Source organism: Jaculus jaculus, chromosome 3 (assembly GCF_020740685.1).
Source record: "Jaculus jaculus isolate mJacJac1 chromosome 3, mJacJac1.mat.Y.cur, whole genome shotgun sequence".
In the NCBI taxonomy this organism is placed as follows: domain Eukaryota; kingdom Metazoa; phylum Chordata; class Mammalia; order Rodentia; family Dipodidae; genus Jaculus; species Jaculus jaculus.
This window is the reverse complement of record NC_059104.1, coordinates 152099929-152124558: the sequence shown is the minus strand read 5'-3', so window position 1 is coordinate 152124558 and position 24630 is coordinate 152099929. Positions and strand designations below refer to the sequence as shown.

The 24630-nt window shown below is 38.4% G+C and overlaps 1 protein-coding gene across 2 annotated transcripts; it reads left to right on the top strand.

The window, feature by feature from the left end:
- The first annotated feature begins 25 nt into the window (after positions 1–25).
- Saxo2 (stabilizer of axonemal microtubules 2) lies at positions 26–23695 on the top strand. 2 transcript variants are annotated; one of them, XM_045146371.1, is made up of 4 exons: positions 26–92; positions 7360–7539; positions 11358–11560; positions 22683–23695. In XM_045146371.1, the coding sequence occupies exons 1-4, from the start codon at positions 55–57 to the stop codon at positions 23624–23626; spliced, it is 1365 nt and encodes a 454-aa protein (XP_045002306.1). In that variant the 5' UTR covers positions 26–54; the 3' UTR covers positions 23627–23695. The 2 variants fall into 2 exon arrangements, with proteins under 2 accessions (XP_045002306.1, XP_045002307.1); XM_045146372.1 differs by lacking the exon at positions 26–92 and adding an exon at positions 8699–8770 and having other exon boundaries at positions 7512–7539.
- Positions 23696–24630: the final 935 nt, after the last annotated feature.

Here is a 24630-nt window from a genome sequence, read left to right as displayed (position 1 = left end):
GACAACAGCAGACGCCTGAGGCGAACGCCGGAGGAATTTCTGCGAGCCGAGAGCATGAGGAGCTGGTGCCTGTGTCAGATCTGCACCTGCGGGTAAGAAACGGCCGGCAGGGACCGCCGTGGACAGAGCTGAGCCCCGGTCCCCCCCCCCCCCACACACACAGGGATGTCCCCATCATCATCCCGCCACCAGTGTCCCTCTTTCTACTCGCTGACTCCTGGGGTAAAAACTTGTCTTCGTGGTCGACCCCGAGGCTTCCTAAAATACAAGCCGGCCATGGTGGTGGTGGCGCGAGCCTTTAATCCCAGCACTTGGGAGGCTGAGGTAAGAGGATCCCCGTGAGTTCGAGGCCAGCCTGGGCTAGAGTGAAACCCTACCTCGAAAAAATAAAAATAATAATAATGTCTGGGCCAGGTAAGTAGTCTATATAGCTGGTAAGTGGTGGAATCTGCTACTACCTGGAGAGCTCATGCCCTCTCCCCCAATATTTTATTTACAAGAACGGTATGCGGGGTCTTCATTTTGCAACCCGTGTTAAACTTTCTTTCATTTCCAGCTTTCCGTTCCGCCCACGCAGACCTGATATTTTCATTCCCATCCATGCAAAGCTCCATTGGAATCTGTCTGACGGAAAAGGCAGTTTGTCCCCACTCTAAAACTCGGAACTGGTCTTTAAGTCCTTCCTAACAACCTTCCAACACTTGTCAACACAGTCTTCTCCTTCCACAGCGTCGCTGTTTACTCAGGGATTAGATCATCATTTGCTAAATAAGAATAAATAATATCAACCCTTCGGTATTTGTAAACCTTCTCAGTACATGTTGATGGAAAACATTTTGACTGCTACTTTCATAGTAATCATTGTTTGCCTATAGATATGAAAGATAACTTTTTATTGATTACATATATATGTGTGTGTGTGTGTGTGTGTGTGTGTGTGTGTGTATACCCACACACATACATACATACATATATATGTCCGTGATGTATTTTGGTCATAGTCTATTCCCATAACTCTTTCTTTATTTTATTTTATTTTATTTTTTATTTGAGAGTGACAGACACAGAGAGAAAGACAGATAGAGGGGGAGAGAGAGAGAGAATGGGCGCGCCAGGGCTTCCAGCCTCTGCAAACGAACTCCAGATGCGTGCGCCCCCTTGTGCATCTGGCTAACGTGGGACCTGGGGAACCGAGCCTCGAACCGGGTCCTTAGGCTTCACAGGCAAGCGCTTAACTGCTAAGCCATCTCTCCAGCCCCCCATAACTCTCTCTTATCCCTCCAATCCCTTCCAGTGGACTCCTTCCCTCAACCAGTACCTCTGCTATTTTAATGTCTTATATCTCTGTCTGATGTTCATCATCTCCCTTCCCCTTCTCTCTCTGCATTCCTTAATCATCCATGAGGTCACATCCAGAATATGTTCCAAACCACGCAAGTTTGATAGAGATGTCTCATTTAAAGCTCAGTATTTAACTCACTTCATCTAAGCACTTTGAGAAGTCTCCCCATTTGTCTCACTGCCATCAGAAACCTCTGATCAAAAGTGACAGCAGCATTATGATGTAAGCATAAACAAGTATTTAGATAGCATTCTGATGGGTACAGCATATTAATTTAGCAAAACAACAGTAGTGACTTCTACCTTGCACCTATGACCTTTCAAACCATACCCTTTTGGATAGGTTTTCAGTACCAAGCATGAATTCTCTCCTGTGGAGTGAACCTCAAATCGACTCACAGAGCAGTTGGTTACCCCATAACAGTCTTGCCATGAATGCAGTAGTACACTCATCTTTCCTGGCTTGCTGGTTGTATGGTTTTCAGTGTCCCCTGCTGGTTAAGACTGTTGATGGATCTCCACCCCCCACCCCAGCAACCTGCATAGTACTTTCCAGCACTCTGGTAGCTAGCCAGCATGGAGGAGGCATCTAGCACAATACCAGCTTGATTTCACAGTGTCTAGGAACCAACAACATATGTAATGTCTTCAGCAATAGGGTCTTAACTGTCTAGATCTCATGGGGACCAAGAGCACTAACAATGGTCTGTGGGTCTATCCCTGACCAGTAGCTCACTGGTTGGCTTCTCTAAGGACCTTGAATTTTATTTTTATTTTTTATTTATTTACTTTTTTGATGAGAGAGAAAGAGAATTGGCATCCAAGGGCCTCCAATCACTGCAGTCAAAATCGAGATGCATGTCCACCTTGTACACATGTGTGACCATGCTTGCATCACCTTGTGCATCTTGCTTATGTTGGACCTAGACAGTCAAATATGGGTCCTTAGACTTCACAGGAAAGCACCTTAACCACTAAGCCATCTCTCCAGTCCTTAAATTTTATTTTTAATTATGTAACAAAGAAGTGGGTCTCCATATACCTTATTCATATCGTCTTTAGTTCTGTAAGCCTCCTCACTTCCTCACCCATCCACCTCCCTTGACCCCCTTAGATCTTTCCACCCCAGTATTCTGTTCCTGTGCTTATATATCTGCTATCCTCTCCCCTTCAATACTCCTCTATACTCTCCCTTCATAGTCCTTTTCTAGCTTCCTGTTCTCTAATACAGACTCTTACTCCAAAAGGTAACTTTTTTGCAAAGTCTGATATACAAGAAAAAATGTAATTGTTTTCTAATCTAAGTTTATATCCAAACTAAGTCCCTTTCCCATCCAGCTGCTAAGAATTTAAATCTTCATTTTGTTGAGGGTTCCCCTACCCTCAAATATATTTATTCAAAGAGTTGAGACACTGCCATGTAAGAGAGGATCCTTTTCTAAGCTTTGGACATTACTAATGATTTCCACTGAAATGTCCCTTGCTGAAGCTAGCATACTTCCTTCAGAAGTGGTTCTTCTGCTACCTTCATTCTTGCCATTGAGGTACATGAATATTTGGCAAAGTAAGAAGTTCTATAATAGGGTTCCACTCAGCCAACTTTTTTGAAATCTGATGAGTATGTGGAACACTGTCTCAGAACTCCTTCCCCCTCATTTTTTGTCTCATTTTTGAGAAGGGGGAGGAAAGATCTTTACTTATTTCTTCTACGTTTTTTCCCATGACCATCTGTGTGAGATACATTTACAAATGAAGGGAAGACTTACTTTGGCTCACTATTTCAGAAAATACAGCCAAACATGACAGGGAAGACATGGTTCTTGGCCCTAGAACATGAGTCAGGGCTATTCACATCCTAGTAGACTAAGAAATGGAAATCCCTTGGAATCAAGGGACAGGATTTGACCTTTGAAGGCATTCCTCCAGTGACCTACTTGTTCTGCAGCTAGGCACCACCTCGCAGAAGTATCACAGCCTCCCATAACAGTACAACCAGCTGGAGAACAAGGCTACAAGCATGAGACTGTGGAGAACATACCAGATTTAAGCATTTACATCCTTCTTTCCCTCTTAGGACACTAAAAGACAATTGTCTTTGCTGTATTAGGGAAAATAGATTTATTTTCTTTCATTAGTTGCCTTTTCAAAAAGAAAGGAAAATTTAACAAAGCTAATAGATACAGTCTCCAGCAAAGTAAAAATAAGAAATAAGAAAATTTTCTTCCAAGGAATGGAACTGTTAGAACGGTAGTCTTTTGCTTTCTTTTACAACTTATCACACTGTATGGTAGGTTACAATGCATTTGTCTCATAACAATAAAACAAAAATAAAAATAAACAACTTCCAAAGCATTATAAGTGTATGTCATTGTATCAGAACCTCAAGATGTGTTGTAGTTACCTTTCGTTGCTACGACAGACACCCAACCAGAAGCAACTTATAGGGAAAGGGGGTTTATTTTGGCTTATAGTCTCAAAGAGAAGATTCAAGATGGCAAAGAAAAGATGAGCATAAGCAGAGGATGAACATCGCCTCTGCAACAGCAGGTGGAAAACAGCAACAGGAGAGTGAGCCCAACTAACCCTGGCAAACTAGGGTCTAAGAAACATCAAGGTCTGCCCCCAGTGACACACCTGCTACAACAGGGCTCTACCGTCCATATTGCTACCAGCTTGGATTAAAGCATTAAGAACACATGAATTTATAGGGGACATCTGATTCTAATTGCCACATTCTGCCCCTGGCTCCCATAAACTGATGGCCATCTATAACGTAAAATGTAATGCATTAATTCCAACTTTAAAAGGACCCATAATTTGTTCTATCTCAACACTGTCCAAGCATCACCACAGTCTCTTTAACTGTGAACTGTAAAACAAAAGTGACACAGAACAAAAATTCATGGTGTAAAAGATGGCATTGCAAGGAAAGATTTAACCAACCAAAATGCAAAATCCAAAACAAACTAGGCAAACATCAATTCCTACAGTTCTGAGTCCAATATTTGTAACCAGTGACAAATTGGGGTTCCAATTCCAACCTACTGCTGGGTTTCTCACTGCCTGGGAAATAATCCTAAGTAGCACCTCCCCTAGCAGCCATCCCACATACTAATATCTTCCAAGAGAACTCCACTGTTACATTTCACCCTTATAGCTCCATAAGGCTGCCACCATTGGTCTCCAACAAGCCTGTCTCACATTGCCCAGTGGCCATTTGCAAAAAACAAACAAAATTGAAAAGCCAATGTCCTTTTCTGTATTTGTTAGACTCCCATAGGTATATATATATAGGTGGGCTATCAAATTTGTTAATCCAGGGGAGAATAAGTTCCCAAGACATGGGAAGAATGCAGTAAACCTCTTGCACAAACTGCTTCTAGCCCAGCCTGGACAGAGCTCTTTTTTTCCCCCCTCACAAGCCAAGCCTCACAGTCCACAGTTCTTTCTATGACTAGGTATTTAAACTTTGACCAGAATGGTCTATCAGGGTCTGTTTAGAGTACTGCAAGGCATCTCTTAGCCAAAGTTTCCAAATCCGTCTACATTTCTTCCATAAATTAGTTCCAAGAGGCCAAAAACCAGCAAGTGTTTTTAGCAACAATGATCCCACTCCTCTGATACCAATTTTCTGTTGTAATTATCTTCTTATTGCTGGCACAGAGCACCCAATAAAAAGCAGCTGATAGAAGGAAATATTTATTTTGCCTTACAGTTAGTCTTAAGGGGCAGCTTAATGATGGAAGGAAAAGATGGTAGAGCAGAGGCTGGAAATCACCTCCTGGCCAACATCAGGTAGACAACAGCAGTAGGCGAGTGAGCCCAACTAACTGTAGCAAACTGGGGACTAATAAACCTCAAGGTCCACCCTTGGTGACATACCCCTCCAGCAAGTCTCCACCTCCATATTGCTACCAGCTGGGGTTCAAGCATTCAGAACACATGAGTTTATGACAGACATCTGATTCAAACCATCACAGCATGTATGATCTGTGAAGCCTCCTGATTTTTCCAGAGTTCCAGACCCTGCATGGAACTAAATTGTTTCAGCGCTTTCCAACAGCCTCATTTTTAGCTGATAGTCCTGAGTCTTATGACTTCTGACTTCAGAGTTTCCAATATTTCTTGATATCTTCTACTCTTCCACATGACAGTTCTTCATGCTGTTCAGCAACCACCAAACACCATACTTGTTTTCTTCCTTGGTGTTTATATCAGCTTTCCCATTGCTGGGACAAAATACCCAACCAGAAGCAGGTTTAAGGAAGGAAAGGGTTTATTTTTGGCTCACAGTTTGGAGGAGAAGTCTATGGTGAGAAAGCATGAAAGGAGCTGGTCATATTCAATCCATCATTGAAGAAGCATAGCAGAGCAATGAATGAATACTGCCTAGCTAGGTTCTCCTTTTTACTCAGTCTAGGAGCCCAGCCTATGAGATTGTACCACCCACTGTTAAAAAAAAATATCCCCAACAGGCATTCCAGGATGTTTTCCCATGTTGATTCTAAATCCTCTAAATTGAAAAGCAGAGACTAACCATCACAAAGGTCATTGGGTTTATGTATGTTAATTGGCTGTGTTGCATCTGCAGAACATAAGCATTTTCTCAAGGTCCAGCTATATATAGGGTTGTATTACTAACATTCCTCATGGCTTGCAGTCCCCACATAATAACAGACCTAAGAAACTGACCTTAAATTTCAGAATATTGATGTGTTTATTTGTTTTAAGGGTTTTAATCCCTGATTATACACCTGAAAACATCTATAATATCATGAAAATCCTCAGTCCTTTCTTGCATAGATAAATATTCTTTAAGACTTGTACATACCCCATGTTTTAGTTTTGAAAAATGAAGACAGGGCTGGAGAGATAGCTTAGTGATTAAGGCACTTGCCTGCAAAGGACCCAGTTTCATCTGGGCATGGTGGCACATGCCTTAATCTCAGCAATTGGGAGACAGAGGTAGGAGGATTGCTATGAGTTTGAGGCTACCCTAAGACTACATAGTGAATTCCAGGTCAGCCCAAGTTTGAGTGAGACCCTGCCTCAAAAAGCCAAAAAAAAAAAAAAAAAAGAACCCAGGTTCGATTCCCCAGGACCCATGTAAGCCAGATGCATAAAGTGGTACAAGCATCTGGAGTTCATTTGCAGCACCTAAAGGCTCTGGCATGCTTATTCTCTCTCTATCTCTCTCAAATAAATAAATAAAAATAAATTAAAAATGAGGACATACTATGCTACAACCCACTTTTTAAGCTGTTTTCAATCTTACCGTCTTTTAATGACTATACCTAAAGGTCAACCTCATTATCTTTAACAACTTCCAAGTATTTACTTACATGATATCCAGTCATGTCTCAATTAAAACGAAGATGATGACTTGAGAAAAGAAATCATTGTTAGGAAATTTAATCATTGTATGAACATCATAAACTTCCATAAACTAAGCTGGCTATGATGTTACTAGTAATATAAACTTAAGGAATAATCATTGTATATGTGATTTTTTAATTGATTAAAATGCCATATACTGATCAAGATACTTAGTTGCAGTATAATCTGTTCTGGTTAGTTTAGAATATATGTATATATATTTTATATATATATTCTATATGTATATATTCTCTCTATATATATGTGTGTATACACACACACACATATATATATATATTCTATTACATATATTATATAACAGTAACAAGTGAGACCTAACCAATGCGTAAAACCTTTGTGTAAGACAACTAAGAAGTTCACTTGTTAGCATTTCATCTAGGTTAGCTGAGAAATTAGCTGAAAAGTTATGTTCAGAAGACACTAAGTTGTTTTGAGCAAAACTAGTTTTATGATGTAAGAATGTACTATATTATTTTTATAAGCATCATTGTAGAGGAAACAGATTTTTCAATTAAAACTGCTTTAAAGTTTGTAAGTTCTAAGTACATTGGAGAGCTCTGGTTAAAATTCACACACCACACAAAATGTTTCTTAAGGCAAAATGTTTGTTTGTTTATACAGGCGACATCATTGTCCACATGGAACCACAAGGATTTATGAGAATTCAGGAGTGTTTTACCCCACAACTGAATATATGGAAAAATATCCAAAGTATGGCAGTGTACTTCCACCTCAGAGTCTTAAACCCAAGCAAGAATTTCAAGCGTGCCGTGGTAAAATGGAAGGAATAAGTACATTTAAGTAAATATCAAGCAACTTTTTGCTTATTTTTCAACCAACTCTCTAGTCTTAAGAAAGTTTTCTTATTATTTCAGTTTAACTAGCTGCTTGATTTAAGTTGAACTAAACCAAGAAACAAGAAAAGCAGGGAGCTAAAAACTAAGGTCCTTTGGAAAAAAAAATACAGAAATAAGGGCTGGAGAGATGGCTTAGCTTTTAAGGTGCTTGCTTGCAAAGCCTAAGGACCCCATGTTCCATTCTCTGGATCTCACATAAGCTAGATGCACAAAGGTGAGCAAGCGCAAGGTCACACATACCCACTAGGTGACACAAGTGTCTGGAGTTTGATTACAGTGGCTGAGGCCCTGGTGCGCTCTCTCTCAATCTCTCTCTCTATCTCTATCTCTCTACCTTCCTCTCTCTTTCTCTGTCTCTAAAAAAATAAAAAATGGGGCTGGAGAGATGGCTTAGCGGTTAAGCACTTGCCTGTGAAGCCTAAGGACCCAGGTTCGAGGCTCGATTCTCCAGGACCCACGTTAGCCAGATGCACAAGGGGGCACACACGTCTGGAGTTTGTTTGCAGTGGCTGGAAGCCCTGGCGTGCCCATTCTCTCTATCTATTTATCTGCCTCTTTCACACTCTGTCACTCTCAAGTAAATAAATAAAAATGAACAACAACTTTTAAAAAATGGGAAGAAAAGGTTCTATTTATTTTTTAACCACCTGAAATATCTCAAATTTATATCCTTTCTACTTCACTACCACCTGGAGGAATGCCTCAGCTTCCCAGTTATGTGTTTCTGATCTAGTTTTTGCATCTCTGTTTGGCTTCCAATACTTATTTCCTTTAAAGTATGTCGTTTGTTTGTTTGTTTGTTTTATAAGGCAGGGTTACATATATCCCAGGCTGGTCTCAAACACACTGTATATCCCAGGATACCTTGAACTTGTAATCCTCCTACATCCATCACCCTTGCAGGTGCTAACATAACATTCATGTACCACCATGCCTGGTTTATGCTGTTCTGGGAATCTGTGCATGCTAGGCAAACACTTTGCCACCTGATCTATACCTCCTGCCCAGGAATTGTACTTTCTATTGCCTAACTAATCAGATAATCTGAGCCTGCTAAGCTTTATCTCTGCCCTTCTCTCCCTGATTTCTTTGCTTCCTGATAGCGTTTTAGCCTGTTCTCCCATAGCAAGTATTTGAGAGGAGCAAAGACAACTCAGATGTCTTAAAGAAGAAAGGTATGTGTCTTTTACTATAATACACCCATTAAATAAATACATGTTAAGCATCAGGTCCTTTGCTAGGTACCTAGGATACAGTGTGAGCAAAAAGGCATCTTTGTTCTTAATGGTCTAGTGGAGATGGCAATCCAACACATCATTTAAAATAAGTATGAGTTATAGCCATGGCTAAATTATGTGACAACAATCTTAACATCTAAAATTGGGGCTTAACTTTATCAAGGAAATGAGAAATATGTTCTAAAACTCAAAAGAATGATAAGTAGTTAGCTGGATTAAGAGGAGAAGGAAGTATTTTACAGGCAGAGAGTAGAATATAGAAGGAAGAAACAGAATCAGAAATTCTCAGACTCTGAGCTAGAAGCATAGAGTATGAGGAAGTACAGTATATGAGGCTAATGAAGGTAGAAGAATCTTTTGGCCATGTTTAGTTCTGTCAAGGTCCTTAGAGCAATAAAAAGGCCCTCAAGTTTTCCTTTCTGCTTATTGTTGATGCATGTGACATGGAGAGAAACAAGAAAATGGCTCAGAAAATGGGAGTAAGCATACATTGGTCAGAGTTATATGTGAAAGAATTATCTGTGGAGCAAAAATTGAGGAAACACTCAATTGGATCTAGGTAAATGAGTTCAGGAACTAATAAAAGCAATTTGAATGAGCTGTTATGAAAGCTTTGAATATTAGGTGGTGATGGTGTTGGAGAAAGGTGGTTAGATTTGAAAGATACCCTATTAATTACAAAGTACCTGAAAAAAAAAAAAGAAATTTAAAGGAAGAAATGTTTAGTTTGGCTTACAGTAACAGTACCTGTCAATCTATCATGGTGGGAAATATATGCCAGCAAGAGCTTGCAGTAGCAGCTTTCACATGGTGCCAACCAGGAAACAGAAAGAGCTCCAGCTCAAACCTGAGCAGCCTGTAACTCTCAAGGCCTGCCCTCCAGCAGCCCATTTCCTCTATCCAGGCTCCATTTCCTAAATGTTCCATAACTCTGTCAGCAATGCAACCAGCTGAGAGACCAGGTATTCAAACACATTAACATGTGGGAGACACTCCCCTTTCAAACCTGGACATATTTAGGTGGCAAAATTGACAAAAGTTGATGACACCTTTGGATAAAAGACGGAGGTGAGATATAAAGGGTGAGACCTAGGTTTCTTACTGTGAGTTGAAGAGTTGGATGTACTATTCATTAATATAAGGAACAATTAGAAAGACTATAATTATTGTGGGAAAATAGTGAGTTTGGTTTGGAGCATATTGCGTTTTGAGATGCCATGGAGTAAGGCTGTCTAGATATGGGTATGGATCCCAGAAAAGAGATCTAAGCTCAAGTGAACATTTAAGAGTCTTGTCTATATAGCTAACAAGTGAAGCTGTGAGAGTTAGAAAAGTTGTTCTCAAGAATGAAATGGGACAAGAAGAGAGAGAAGTTCAAGACTAGAGGACCTCCAGCATTTATCTAATGGTTTAATAGAAGTGGTTAAAGCTGTATAGGCAACTGAGAAAAGATAATGAGGAAGGCTGAAAGGGGAAACTTCTCTGGAAATGGAGTACGTGGGCAATAACGTCAGCTGCCATTGGAGAGGTCAAGTAAGATAGGGACTGAAAATGTCTGATGGACATAATTACATGGAAGTCATTGTGAACCTTAGAGCTGTAAGAAGGAAGTGGTAGCACTGGAAATCAGACTGAAGTGGATTGAAGAGGTTGCTGAAAGGGCTAAGGAAGTGGAGTCAACCAGTCTTAAGCTATATCGTACATGAGAGAAGGGATTTAGTGAGATTTTGCTTTGTTTTTGAAGCTTATGAACATATGAAACAAATAGAATTTACACAGGTTTAATCAGAGTAATATGGTCAGCACAATCCAGAAGAAAAAAGTAATCTATGAGAGATTTTAAACAAAGAATATTAATTGCTAACATATTGTCCTTCCCATAATCCAAGTACTCTTTTAAGCATATATATGTCCTTAAAATAACCTTTATGAGGTGGATAATATTATAGTCCCACATCATAAGAAAAATAGGGCATATATGGGCCATGCAGATATTTAATGACAAAGCCAAGATTTGGGTGCAGGCAGTCTGGTTACCCAGAATCTCTAGTTTTGTCCATTCTGTCTCACTATCTCAGTATCTGCAGTGCCACCTTGGTAACATGATGTTATATAATGCCCAAGGTAGCTAGGCTGCCATTTAATTCACATTCATGGCAAGTGCTTCTGAAAGATCCAAATATGAGTAGGATTCATATCCATCCTGTGAGCCAGAGTTAGCAATCATTTTAACAATGAGCAGGAAGATAGCAAGACTTCTATAAGGAGTGTGCCTAAACACAGCCCGTGTAGAATAGATGTGGATTTTGATAAAGTGGGAATGGGGAATATTTCTTTAAAAATGTGACCATTTATCAAATCTTTTACTGACATCTTCCACGTTAGTCAACAAATAATTAATTACTTGTATATTTTGTTCACTTAAGATCAAATTAATATTTTGTAGGTATAATAAAACAGATTTTCAGTACTGAAATAACTGAAATAAAAGAACTTGTGAGACAGTGTTTCACATATATTTCAGATCAGATTACCGTCCCTATGAAATAGTCAAACAGCCTCGCCACATACCAGAAGAATATAAGCCTAAACAGGGGAAGATTGATCTTGGTACTACCTACAAACAAGATTTTAATTCTTATAAAATGCAGCCGGTGGCAATAGTTCGGCCTGTGGAAAGACGACAAGTTAAAAAAGAAAAGTTGGACACTGTCCCTACTTACAAAGGTAACATGTTATTGAGAAAATGAAGGATCAAGAAACTTCTAGCTTTGACATCAAAATTAAACTAATTTTAGTGTATTGCCATACTTAGCCTCCATGGTTTAAGAAAGAACTTTCTTCTTTTGGGTCAAAACAGTGTTGCATAGCATAAATAAATAAATAAATAACTCCTGATGGAGAGGTTAAATGAGTTGTAACTCAATGTACATTAAAAGCAAAGGATACCAATGGACGAGATTGAGTTAAAATCCTATCCCTATTGAGAATGGTGAGGTCTTTGAAAAGGTCAAATGAATACCAATTTTCTTCTCCGTTCAAGTTTAAAACCAGCCTGTAAAGCAAAAGAATTAGTAGATGGAGAACCAAAATGTTAGGGTTGAGGATAAAGCTTTCATGGGTAACAAATTATTCCTGATACTGGCCCTCAGAATAAAACAAGCTTATCCCTCCCTGTGGGAAAATGATGGATGGTAAGACTTCCACTGTAGAGGAAGGGTTAGAATACTAATTCCACCAGTATGTATACTGTATTATACTTGGAAGGATAAAATCTGGGCAGTATATGACTAGTTCCTTCCCAAAGTCCTGTGTGATCTTAAAATACTCTATTACTTTTGGAGATGAGCTCTTTATTTAAAATTAGGTCATATTGATGTTTGCTATCCTATACTTTCTTTTATAAGTAATATAATTACATATGTAGGCTTAACATTCTTTCTAGTAGTCGTAAGAAATAGCTGAATGGGTACTGTTTAATATAAAATCTCTTTGTAAGGCTGATACTATCTAAAACCAAAGCAATGATTTTTATTTTATTTTATTTTAATTTCAATTAGGTAATAGCTAAGTACATACTTTTTCTTCAAGTTTCATATTTACCAGTTTAATAGGTAAGTAAAGTACATGGTACTAACATACTGTAATTTATAAGCTACTTATTAGAGAAGTCAGGAAACATGTTCTTTCTGGTTTTAAGACTGAGTACATAAGATGCTATAAAAGGAATAAATTGAGAAGACTGAATATGGTGAACAAGTATAATCAAATAGCATGCAGAAATTAATGAAACACAGATTTACTGATACAAAATTTGACATAAAAGATAATGAGGAACTTGGGAAATGGCTAAGTGATTAAAAGCACTTCCTGCACAAGCCTGATGACCAGATTTGGATCCCCAGAACCCACATAAAGCTAGACATAAGTAGCACATGTGTTCTGTAATCCCAATGTAACTGTGGCAATGAAGAGGAGTCAGAAGAGTTCCAAAGCTTAGGAGCCAGTTAGTCTGGCATTCACAGTGGCAAAAACAAGAGAGACTTCCTACTTCATACACGGTAGAAGATAAGGACTGACTCTCCAAGGTTATCCTCCAACTTCCACATGGCTGGCCGTAGCACACACACGCACATACACATGTACATGTATACAGAAGATAATCAGGGAAAAATATTTTACTTCATCTTTTATACAACCATTGCAAGATTTTCTTTTTTTTCTTTTTCTTTTTCTTTTTCTTTTTCTTTTTCTTTTTTTTTTTTGAGAGCGACAGACACAGAGAGAAAGACAGAGGGAGAGAGAGAGAATGGGTGCGCCAGGGCTTCCAGCCTCTGCAAACGAACTCCAGACGGCCCCCTTGTGCATCTGGCTAACGTGGGACCTGGGGAACCGAGCCTCGAACCGGGGTCCTTAGGCTTCACAGGCAAGCACTTAACCGCTAAGCCATCTCTCCAGCCCAAGATTTTCTTTTTTCTTTATAAGATCTATAAACACTAACAGCAATACTAACATCATCTGATGCTGTCAACCTACATGCAGCACACATACATATATTCCCAGGCTTTCAGGCATCATTCTGTATAATGCTATTGCTTTCTGATACTACTTTTAGTTTTTTTCTATAAGATCTAAGAGTTTGTAGGTAAAGGGAAGACAAAAAAAGACATCAGCAAAGTGAGAAAAACCCTGCAAAATAGTAAGCAGTTTAACATTCACATTCTGGAAATTAGGACTTACAAAACATAAATGTGCCTGTATCCAGTAGCCTCAGCTTAGAAGTTATCTTGATATATAAAATGTACATGTCAAAATAGCTCACGGTGTTATTCGGAATTATTCTGCCCTGTTCTCATATAGAGAATACATAGATCTAGATTGGAGAATGGTTGCTGACATTTAGAAATTTTATAATTTTACCAAGAAAGTAAAAGATCAATATACTGAAAACTTTAAAATATCAATGTAAGAAATTAAAGAAGACACAAATAAATGAAAAGCTGCTTTATGTTCATAGACTAGAAGAATTAATATCATTAAAATGTCCATAGTGTAACAAAAGCAATTTACAGATTGGATACAATCCATATCAAATTCCAGTAGCATTATTTTTAACAAAAATAGAGAAAATAATGCTAAAATTCTATAGAACCACAAAAGACTCTTATTAGCCAAAGAAATCTTGGGAAGGAACAATATTGGAAACATTACACTGTTTGATTTCAAAATAGTGTTGTACTGGCAAAAGGATGGGCACATAGACCCATGAAACAATCAAAAGTACAAAAATATATTCAAGCCTATGCAGGCAACTAATATAAGGACCTAACAGATACACAATGGAAAAAGAATGTAGAGTCTTCAATAAATGGTGTTGGAAAAACTGGATATCCACATACAGTATGAAATTGTATCTTCATACCACACACAAAAAGTAACTGAACATAAAGACTTAAATATAAGACCGGATATTTCAAGTATAAGAGTATGTAATGCCAATAAGGAAAAATTAACCTTGGATATGACTTATTTAGACAGAATGGCAAAAGCACAGGCCACAAAGCAAAAACAGATAAATGGGATTATAACCAATAAAAGGCTTCTATATAGCAAGAAATGAAAGGGTACCTATACATTGAGAGAAAATGTTTGCAAACCGTGTATTAGATAAGGAGTTAAGTAAAAAATGTATAAGAAACCAATACAATTTAATAGCCAAGAAAACTTAAGAATTGCCAGTGGATCTGAATAAACATTCTTTCAAAGAAGACATAGATGGACAAGTATATGAAAAGGTACACAAAATCACCAAGATCAGGGAAAAAGCAAATTGAAAAATAAGGCTGGAGAGGTGGTTTAGTGGTTAAGGCACATGCCTGCAAAGCCTAAGGACCCAGGTTCAGTTCTTGAGGTCCCACATCAGCCAGATGCACATGGTGGCAAATGCATCTGGAGTTCGTTTGCAGTGGCTAGAATCCCTGGTGCACCCATTCTCTCTCTCTCACTCAAATAAATAAATATAAAACCTCTTAAAAATTATCACTTTTTTTTTTTTTTTTTGGTTTTTCGAGGTAGGGTCTCACTCTGGCTCAGGCTGACCTGGAATTCACTGTGTAGTCTCAGGGTGGCCTTGAACTCTCAGCGATCCTCCTACCTCTGCCTCCCAAGTGCTGGGATTAAAGGCGTGCGCCACCATGCCCGGCTAAGTTATCACTTCTTTATGATCATCAATTAAAAAAAGATAATACTTGGGTTGGAGAGATAGCTTAGCAGTTAAGGTGCTTGCCTGCAAAACCTAAGGACCCATGTTTGACTCTCTCTAGATCCTACATGAGCCAGATGCACAAAGGTGAGGCAAGCACAAGGTCACACATGCCCACTAGATGGTGCAAGTATCTGGAATGCCATCGCAGTAGCAGAGGCCCTGGTGTGACAGTTCTCTCTCTGTCTCTCCCTCTCTCCTCTCTAAAAATAAAAACTAAAAAAAAAAATTTTTTTTTAAAGATAATACTTGTTGGGAAAGAGGAACCTTTGTATTCCTACTGATTGGAATGTTAACTTCCTCAAGAAGATGAAAATAGAATTAATGTATAATCCAACAGTATCTCTTCAGGATGTGTACTTAAATATTACCACAGGGGAGTATCCCCATAATTACTGCAGCCTTATTCACATTAACCATAATATGGACACAATCTAAATGTCCAAGAATGTGTGAATGGATTAAGAAATATAAAATAGCTTATATAATGAGTTGAAATCTGGAAGGATCCCATATGCACAGCTGGTTTCATTGTAGGATATACACTGGTGTTAAAGGGACATGAGCAAGAAGCTGACCCCCCCCCAAAAAAAAATCCTTATTTGCAGTAAATACTTAGGATATAAAGCTCCACTCGAATAAAGGATTTACCATAAACACACTCCAGGCCTTGTCCTTGAGACTTAGAACATAGAGTAAGATGATGTCTAAGTAAAGGTGCCATTGAATGCTGATCTAGCTTGATTCCTAATTGGATTTAGGTGAACTATTCTACATCCTATCTGCCTAATATAGGAAAGAAAAAACATCCCTTGTTAAAAACTGATTTTAGTTTCTGTGATTTTAAAAAATTTATTTATTTGACAGAGAAAGAGAGAGAGAGAAAGAATGGGTGTGCCAGGGCCTCTAGCCACTGCAAACGAACTCTAGACATGTGCACCCTCTTGTGCATCTGACTAACGTGGGTCCTGGGAAATTGAACCTGGGTCCTTTGGCTTTGCAGACAAACGCCTTAACCACTAAGCCATTCCTTCAACCAGTTTCTGTGATTTTTGGATACACAACATCTGGCATATATGTAAAAATGAAACCCATAAAAAAATATGAAATATATTAAAAGTAGAGGTCCAAAAAGTCCTAAAATTTGTGATAAAATCACTGCAAAGATTCAAGGAGGTCAACAAAGCCAAAAAAAAAAAATATTATCATAGTGGAAACTACCCTAGAATCTGTCATTAAAATTCTGAAGACAGGCCAGACATGGTGGTACTTAACTTTAATCCCAGCACTCAGAGGGCAGAGATGGGAGGATTACCATGAATTCAAGGTAACCCTGAAAATATAGTGAAACTCCAGGTTAGCCTGAGGTACAGCAAGGTCCTACCTTGAAAAACAAACAAACAAACAATAAAAGCTGAAGACAGATGATGAAAAAGTAGGTTTTCTATGAAAAGAAAATTTATTATCTGACAGCAGAATTTACATTGGAAACAACGGAAGCCCAGAGACAATGGAATGACATCTTTTAAAATACAAGGAAAAAACCACAATTCTAAATGCAATTCTGGAATTTTATATCTAATTAAAATAATATTCAGGCTGTAGATCTGGCCTACAAAGCCTGAGGACTCAGGTTCAGTTCAGTATCCATGTAAAGCCAGATGCACAAAGTGGTGCATGCATTTGGAGTTTGATTGCAGTGACAGGAGGCCATGATATGCCCTTTCTCTGTGTGTGTCTATTTGTCTTCCTTTTCTTGAAAATAAATTTTAAAAAGTTAAAAATATGCTTCAAAAAATAAAATACAGATATTCTTTCAAATCTGAGAGAATCTAGTAGCAGAAGAGCAGTATTTCAAGGTATTAAAATAAGTTCTTCAAGCCAGAGGAAATAATCCCAGGTAAAAGTATGAAAGGAAGGAATGAAAACAAATGGAAAATATGTGGAGAAAATTAGAATATTGATTTTATAAAGTCATAATAATGTTTTCACACAAATATAGTAGTAAAATAGAATAGCATTAAAGGAAGGAAAATATAATTGAAGTTAAACTATGGAAGACCTCTATTCTAGAAGTGGTAAAAACAGCATGTGTGAGTTGGAAAGATCATATAATCAGAATATGTATTTTTATTTTAAAAATACAGAAAGTCAGGCTGGAGAGAGGACTTAGCAGTTAAGGCGCTTGCCTGTGAAGCCTAAGGACCCAGGTTTGATTCCCCCCAATACCCACATAATACAGATGCACAAGTGGCACATGTGTCTGGAATTTGCTTGCCATGGCTAGAAGCCATGGCATGCCCACTCTGTCTTTGTGTCTGCCTCTTTTTCTTTCTCTCTCTCTCATAAATGAAAATACTAAAAATATTTTTTAAAAAATTCAGAAAGTCATAATTCTAGTAAAGAATAGGGCTGAGGAGATAGCTCAAGTTGTTGCTAAAGTGCTTGTTTTACAAGTATGAGGTCTTGAGTTCAGTCCCCATTAACCATGTAGAAATGCCAGTCATTGCAGTGCACACCTGTAATCCTAGCATGTGGCAGGTAGAGATTGGCAGATCCTGAAAGTTTGCTGGCCAGCCAGTGCATGCCAACAAGAAACCTTATCTCAAAGGAGGTAGGCAGCATTCCTGAGGATGACAACCAAGGTTGTCCTCTGGCCCACAATACACAGACACATACATGTGTGTCTATACCACACATACAAAGAACATAGGAGAAAGGTCACATAGTGATACACTCAGCTTAAGCTTCAATCATTCATTATTATTAAATGTAAGTAATCTAATTCCAAATACTAAATTGAAACTCAAAGTCTGAAATTTCATACATTAAAAAGAGTAATTAAAAACATACCTGGTTGGCAAGATGACTCAGCAGGTAAGCACACATCCTATGCAAGCATGAGACTCTGAGAGACTGCTTGAGTTTAATCCATAAGACCTACATAAAACAGGTGGCCATGGCCACATATTTCTGAAGTCCAAGTCCCATAGGAGAGCAAAGACCAAAGAGTCACTGGAGTTTGGAGTTTGCAAGAAAATAGCAATCTGTGGGACCAGTAAGAGACTGATGTAATAGAAGGCAGAAGAGTTGTGGAGTGAAACTCCAAACATTCCATTCCACCTCTGCAGGTAAGTGCACTTTACCACAGGTGAGTGTGTGGGGCTCTTCATGGGCACATGCATGTACATATGTCACACACACAACAAAAGAAAAAACAACTTATGCCAAGAACGCGAAATGGAAGAATTTGAAAATATGATGTATCAAAACTAAAGTCAAAATAGACCAAAATATCTATTTGAAAAAAACAAGTTTGTGGAATTGGAGCTATATTTTATTTAAAATTGTAAAGAAAAACCTAGGATGTCCAACTTCTGAGTAAGATGTAGAAAGCTGGACAATGTATATTCTTAACCTAAGACCAAATAAAAGTCGGATAGTGTATGAAATCATAATGATCGTGATACTTTAGAAAGCTTCGGCACGGATAACACGCATGAGTGCACTGCAGGAATGGTTTCCGTCAAAAAGTGAATGTCTGTTGAAGTTTGTGGTAAGGAAAAAACAAAAAGTAAAACAAGACCTCTAAATGGAAGAAGGATTTTCCTCAACCACTACAGATCTGCTACATGATAGGAGAGATGGTGGCATTGAGGAAGCCCCAAGGGCACAGGACTGCTTGACCAAAGCTGGACAAGACCAAGATCCTGCTCTCCACAGGAACACCCCAACATCACATTACTGAGGACTGAGTAACATCAGTCTATTGGGGAAGGTTATATGGGGAGAGAGATTTTCTGAGGTACCTGACCAAGGATGGAGCTGGCATTGAGAACTTCAGAAGCTCCACCGTAAGTACAAGATGATAGGAAAGGAATGTGAAGATGGAGGTGCATCAAGGTAAACATGGCAACAACAAGTCCCAAATTTAGCTCAAGTACGGGTTTGGTTGACTGAACTATACCCACTAAAGCTCTGACATCCATTTTCACACAATGTGAAATGGAAATAGCTAGAAAGACTTTAAAATCCAATAACAGAAATGACAGTACTTTTCATGAGTACAGAAGTAGGTACCATACACCCATTGGGGAAAATCCAAACTTCAGACAAATCAATGTGAAGCACCTAAATCAAAACAAGGAGGAAGAGAAAAGCACAGTATGGAACACCAAAAAAGAGGGCACTTTGAAATGGGCCTAATACATGTGTTTGGAACCCCAAAAGAAAAGAAAGAAAACAAAATGGAATTATTCGATGACAGAGTGGAAAAGATTTACCCAAGAGAATGGGTGACATCAAAATACAGATCCAAGAATCCTAAATACTTTAAACAGAGTAAATTTGTAAGAAGAAAATAAATCACGTAGAAATGTTCACATTGCTGAATGTGAAACATGAGAAAAATCTTTGAAACAACCAGAGGCTAAAAGACACATACAGCTCAGCATGGTGGCCACACCTGTAAAGGTAGATTCAGGGAGATCAAAAGTTCAAGGACATCCTCAGCTGTACAGGAATTTCAAGACGAGCCTGGGCTACATGAACCCTTGTCTAAACAAAAAGACCTGAAACACAGAAAAGAAAGTACATAGCAATGTGAGCAAGAAGATAATGGAGTTAAATCTAAATGCTGAATGGGGGGAATCCCTCAGCTGAATTTAATCTCAGTAAAACGTCTTTTATAGATAAAGTCTTCCAGACAAGGAAAATTCAGAATCATCAGTTGACAAAACCTTGTTCCACATGAAAAAAAATGAAGTCCCAAACAGGAATATAATGAATAATATGTATTTTTCTGGAACAAAACGGAAACAATTTTATGTGATTATACCAAGTAGAAAAGTTGACCAATAGTATAAAAGGTGGGAGGTAGGAATTGAATGTGTACTGAACCTTAGTTCTTATAATACAGTCATGTGTGCATAATTTTGTCAACAGTGGACTGCATACATAACAGTGGCCCTCCCTACAATTATATGACCTAGTGATACTCTAGCAGACAAATCCAGGTTTGCTGAGTTGAACTTCCAGACCAGGCACAGTTATGGAGGAAGCTTACAGATCCATAATGGCAGAAGAAACCAGCCTGCTTTCACAGGACCAAACACAGAGAGAGAGAAGCACAAGCCTAAAAGCCAAAAGCCACACATTACCGCACACTTCATGAACTCCAGCTAGCATACTTTGCATATCTTTAGATTGAAATCTCAAACCACACCTTAAGATCCAACCAGTGACACCACCTCCAGCCAGGTGGCTGCAGATCCAAACTACAAGCTAACAAAACACTGAATATGTTGGGGGTCATATATTCAAACTACCACAGATGCCATAGACATCTTATTGTTTACTCTGATGTTCACATGGCAACAGTTCCCTAAAGATTCATTTCTCAGAATATATCCTTATCATTAAGTGTGGTATACAAATATATATGTAAATCAGAATAATAATACTTAAAGGTAGACTAATTTATTTAAAAATACTGTAATTTTAAGGCAAAGGCAAGCAAACTATGACCAAGTTCCACCCACCATGACTTTGTAAATAAAATTTCATTGACATGCAAGCACATCCATTTATTCACATACTGCTTTTAACTGCTTTCATAATGCATTGATAGAATAAAGTAGTTACAACCAGGACTGTATATTTAGGGACTAATGTTTAAGCCTCAAAACCTAAAACATTCCCACCTGGCTATTACAAAACAAAGTTTGCCAACACCTATTCTGTGGTGACCATTGAATATTACTGAGGTGTGGAATCTTAAAGGCAAACTAATTTTATGTAGTCATCTAGAAGTGATATCCTAATGTGCTTTCAAACCTTTTCTTGATCTCCAATTTTTTTTTTCGAGGTAGGGTCTTACTATCCCAGGTTGACCTAAAATTCACTATGTAGTCTCAGGGTGACCTCAAACTCACAGTTACCCTCCTATCTCTGCCTCCCGAGTGCTGGGATTAAAGCTCAGCTTGATCTCCAAATTTTTATTGCCTTCTTTTTAAAAGTCAAAGTTGGTTTGTAAGCGAGAAATATATTCTTCTGCTCATTTTTCTCTCATTTTGGAAAGCAATAGCTTTCCAGGTATGAATGTGCCAAGCTACAAAACCATTAGTATCATCTCTGATTTCCTTTTAGCTACTGAAAAAGTAGTGTTATAATTTTATACTTTAGTTTGCAAAGAACAGAGTTGTTTTTTTTTTTCATGATACCTCAAGAGTAAGAAACATTGTTGTAAGGCTTCATGTGAAATGGAAAGCTATCAGGAACTGTGATTGCTGGAGGGAAGAGCTCCCTTAACTCTGATGCCAACATGACTTCCTTTGCATCTCCTTCACTTCCTTCAGACCCCTGCTCTGATTGCTGCCCTACTGACTGGCCTCCTCTGCTGACATGCTTTGAATAGAACCTTATCCTGCCTTACCCCTGCTACTCTACCTCATGACATCCTTTCAGATGACATCCTTTTATACTCTTCAACTGGCTCTTGTTTGCAGCTTTAGGGTCACAAAACAAGGCTGCTTGATCTCGTTCATTTTTTTTCACAATTTTTTCATAGGTTTCTGGAAGCTTACAGATTGCTCTTGGATCAAATTTCTCCTCTCATTGAAACATCCATAGCTTCATCATTTAGTTCAAAATTTAGTGGGAATAACTTTGAGGTATTTTTCTCTTCACAGGAAATATTTAAGGTCTTATTATTCCAATAATCGTGGCCTAGACTTAGTTAATATTCTATTGCGTTATCATGTGTCTTATAATCATGTGTCTTAAAATCTTGTCTTATAAATTAATTTTTGGTATTTAGAAATTTGTGGTTTTTGAGTGAAGTCGGTTTTATTATATTTTTCAGCTTAATTCCTTTCTCTCTACAAATGGAAAACCTAAATAACCTTTATTTGAAATAGAAACACTTCATTTTTCCATTTATGTGTAAGTAAGCTGCATAAATTAGGCTTAAGGTATTGAACTTCTAACTTAGGTATTGGCTCTGATGTCTCTAAATTCTACATTCAATTTTAAACATTTTTAAACAACCTCAGTTCTCGTCACTGGCCTCTAGGTGGCCCTGTATCTCTTGGGAATGCCAGAATGTTGAGTAGTTCAGTCCCCTGTGTCTTTATAAGAGTCCCATTGGCTTCCTAGATTATAATGGAGTTGAAATTTCCTCTCCTTGGAACTGGTTTTAAGCACTGCATTTTATGAGTTACCTTAGCATTTCATATGTCACAGTGAAAACCGAAGCCAGTAAAAACTACCTTGTTCTCCTAAGCTCTGTCCTTACCACACAGTCTGTGTGGCTTTTTGTCCACAAGAAGGCTCATGTGTGCCAGTTCTTTGTATGTAATCTGATTAATCTGGAAGTGGAGAATTAATTATGCTAAAGTGGGGAGATGGCTAGAAAAAGACGTCAACGAAGCAAAATGCATCTGAGGAGAATCAGAAATTTCATACTTGGTGCCAGTATATCTAAAGAAAAGGAAAAGATGGTTGGCAATGAGTGAAATCAGTTATAGTTCTTAAAAGATGGCGGTTTCCTATAGTATTTAAAAATGTTTTGTTTGTTTAATTTTCAAGATGATTATAGATCTTGGGAAATTCAGAAAAGTGAACTTTGTAAACCAGAACAAGCATACCATCCCCCGACTGTAAAATTTGGAAATTCAACTACATTTCAAGATGACTATGTTCCTCAGGAGGTAAAGCCTAGGCAGAGCTGTAAGCCCTGCTCTGTGGTCAAGTGCTCTGCAGTCCCTTTCAGTGGTGCTACCAGTCACCGCCTTGATTACGTTCCTCGTCAGCTAGAAGTCAGAGTTGCAAGGCCAAAAGAAGTTTACAAGCCAACTAATCAACCTTTTGAGGATCTCACAACTCACAGGAATGACTTTCAGGGTCTTGCTGGTAAAACTGCAAAACTCTGCAGACCTGCCTATCCCAGGGTGACCCAACGTGCTCAATTTGAAGGCAGCACTGAATTCCGTGAAAGTTTCCAGCCATGGGAAATCGCCCCGCCTGAGGTCAAGAAAGTGCCAGAGTATGTGCCTCCTGCAGGCAGTATGCAGTTAGACAGCACCAGCCATCTTGATTACGTTCCCTATCAGATCAACCGTGTTGCGCCTATCAAGCCAGTTTCCCAAAGCAGAAAAAGCAATTTTCCTTTCCAAGGAAAAAGCACCATGAAGGAAGATTTTCCAGCATGGGAAAGTTGTCGTCAAGGACTTATTAAACAGCAGCAGCAGATTCCCAACCCATCTGGAAATTTTGATGGTTTGAGCACTTTCAGATCTCACTATGTACCACATGAGTTGGTTCCAACAGAGAGTTGCAAACCTTTAAATGCAGCCCTGAAGAGTTCTGTTCCATTTGATGATGTCACCATGTACTCTACAGAGTACACACTGAAGAAACCGGAAATCTGCCCAGCCAGCTATCCCTCTCCTCCAGGTTATATATTTGAAAATATAAATTCTCAAGGTCATAAATTCTTTCGCAAGATAACTCCTGCAGTGAAAGCCTTTTAATCCTCAAATAATGCTTAAATGAAAGTTAGCAAGATACTGGTTTTCTGAGAGAAAACCTAACATAGTGAAAAAATTATGAGAGCTAAAACAAATGATTTTTTTTAGATTTTCAAGGAAATATATTATAAATCAAAATCCTAAGATCTATTTTATACTGATGGTTTAACCAATATTAATATTTTATCACTTTTGTTTTTGTGTGGCAAGGCCTTTGTGGCCCAGGCTGGCCTGGAGCTTGCAGTCCTCCCGCCCCAGCTTCTGGACAAGAACGTTCTTCAGTGGGCATTCCTGAACACTGAGTAGTACACATTTCCATCAGAACATACTGCTTGATAGCTTGTCCTCAGCCTATTATCATTTATGCTTCAGTTTGTCGTTTTGGCAATTATATGGCTATTCACAGATCAGCTGTCATTTATCAGCCATGTGAAAACCATCTAGAAAAAAAAGCTGAAATTGATACATGGATTCCTCTTGAAAAAAAAAAATCAGATTCATTTTCTTCACTTAACATATCTCCATAGCATACAACGAGTCAAGCTTTGGCTGGTAGTGGTAGAGGCATGCTGTCCTGCTTCTCACCCCAGTTACTGTAACAATACCCACAGTGGACTGGGAACCAAAGGAGAGGAGTTTCAGTTCTAATGCCATCGATTTCTACTTGTACCACTGTAAGCAGGGGCTTTGTGTATACATCTTGTTAAATTCATTTGTTCTCCCTGTGGTAAAATGCATCAAGTCATAAAATACATTTTAATCCTTAAAGTAACAGCACAACTGATAAGGATTGCTTCTAAATCACTCAATTACCTGTTGTACCTACTTATGCCTTTTCAAGTAAGGATAACTTCATATTCAGTACTAATTTCTTGGTCTGTGGCAAGGATTGTAAAATAACCCAAATTGCTTTGAGTTTGCGAGTAATGTGTATTTGTGAGATTAGTCTCAAGACTTATCTTCTGTATCTTCATATGCACCATAGAGAATAGAGAGCTTAAATTTGA

Excerpts from the sequence above, each read along its gene's own strand:
- Saxo2 (XM_045146371.1), top strand. The coding sequence starts at position 55 with ATGAGGAGCTGGTGCCTGTGTCAGATCTGCACCTGCGG. Across the intron at positions 93-7,359 it reads TGTCAGATCTGCACCTGCGG|GCGACATCATTGTCCACATG; the intron begins GTAAGAAACGGC and ends TTGTTTATACAG. Across the intron at positions 7,540-11,357 it reads GAAGGAATAAGTACATTTAA|ATCAGATTACCGTCCCTATG; the intron begins GTAAATATCAAG and ends CATATATTTCAG.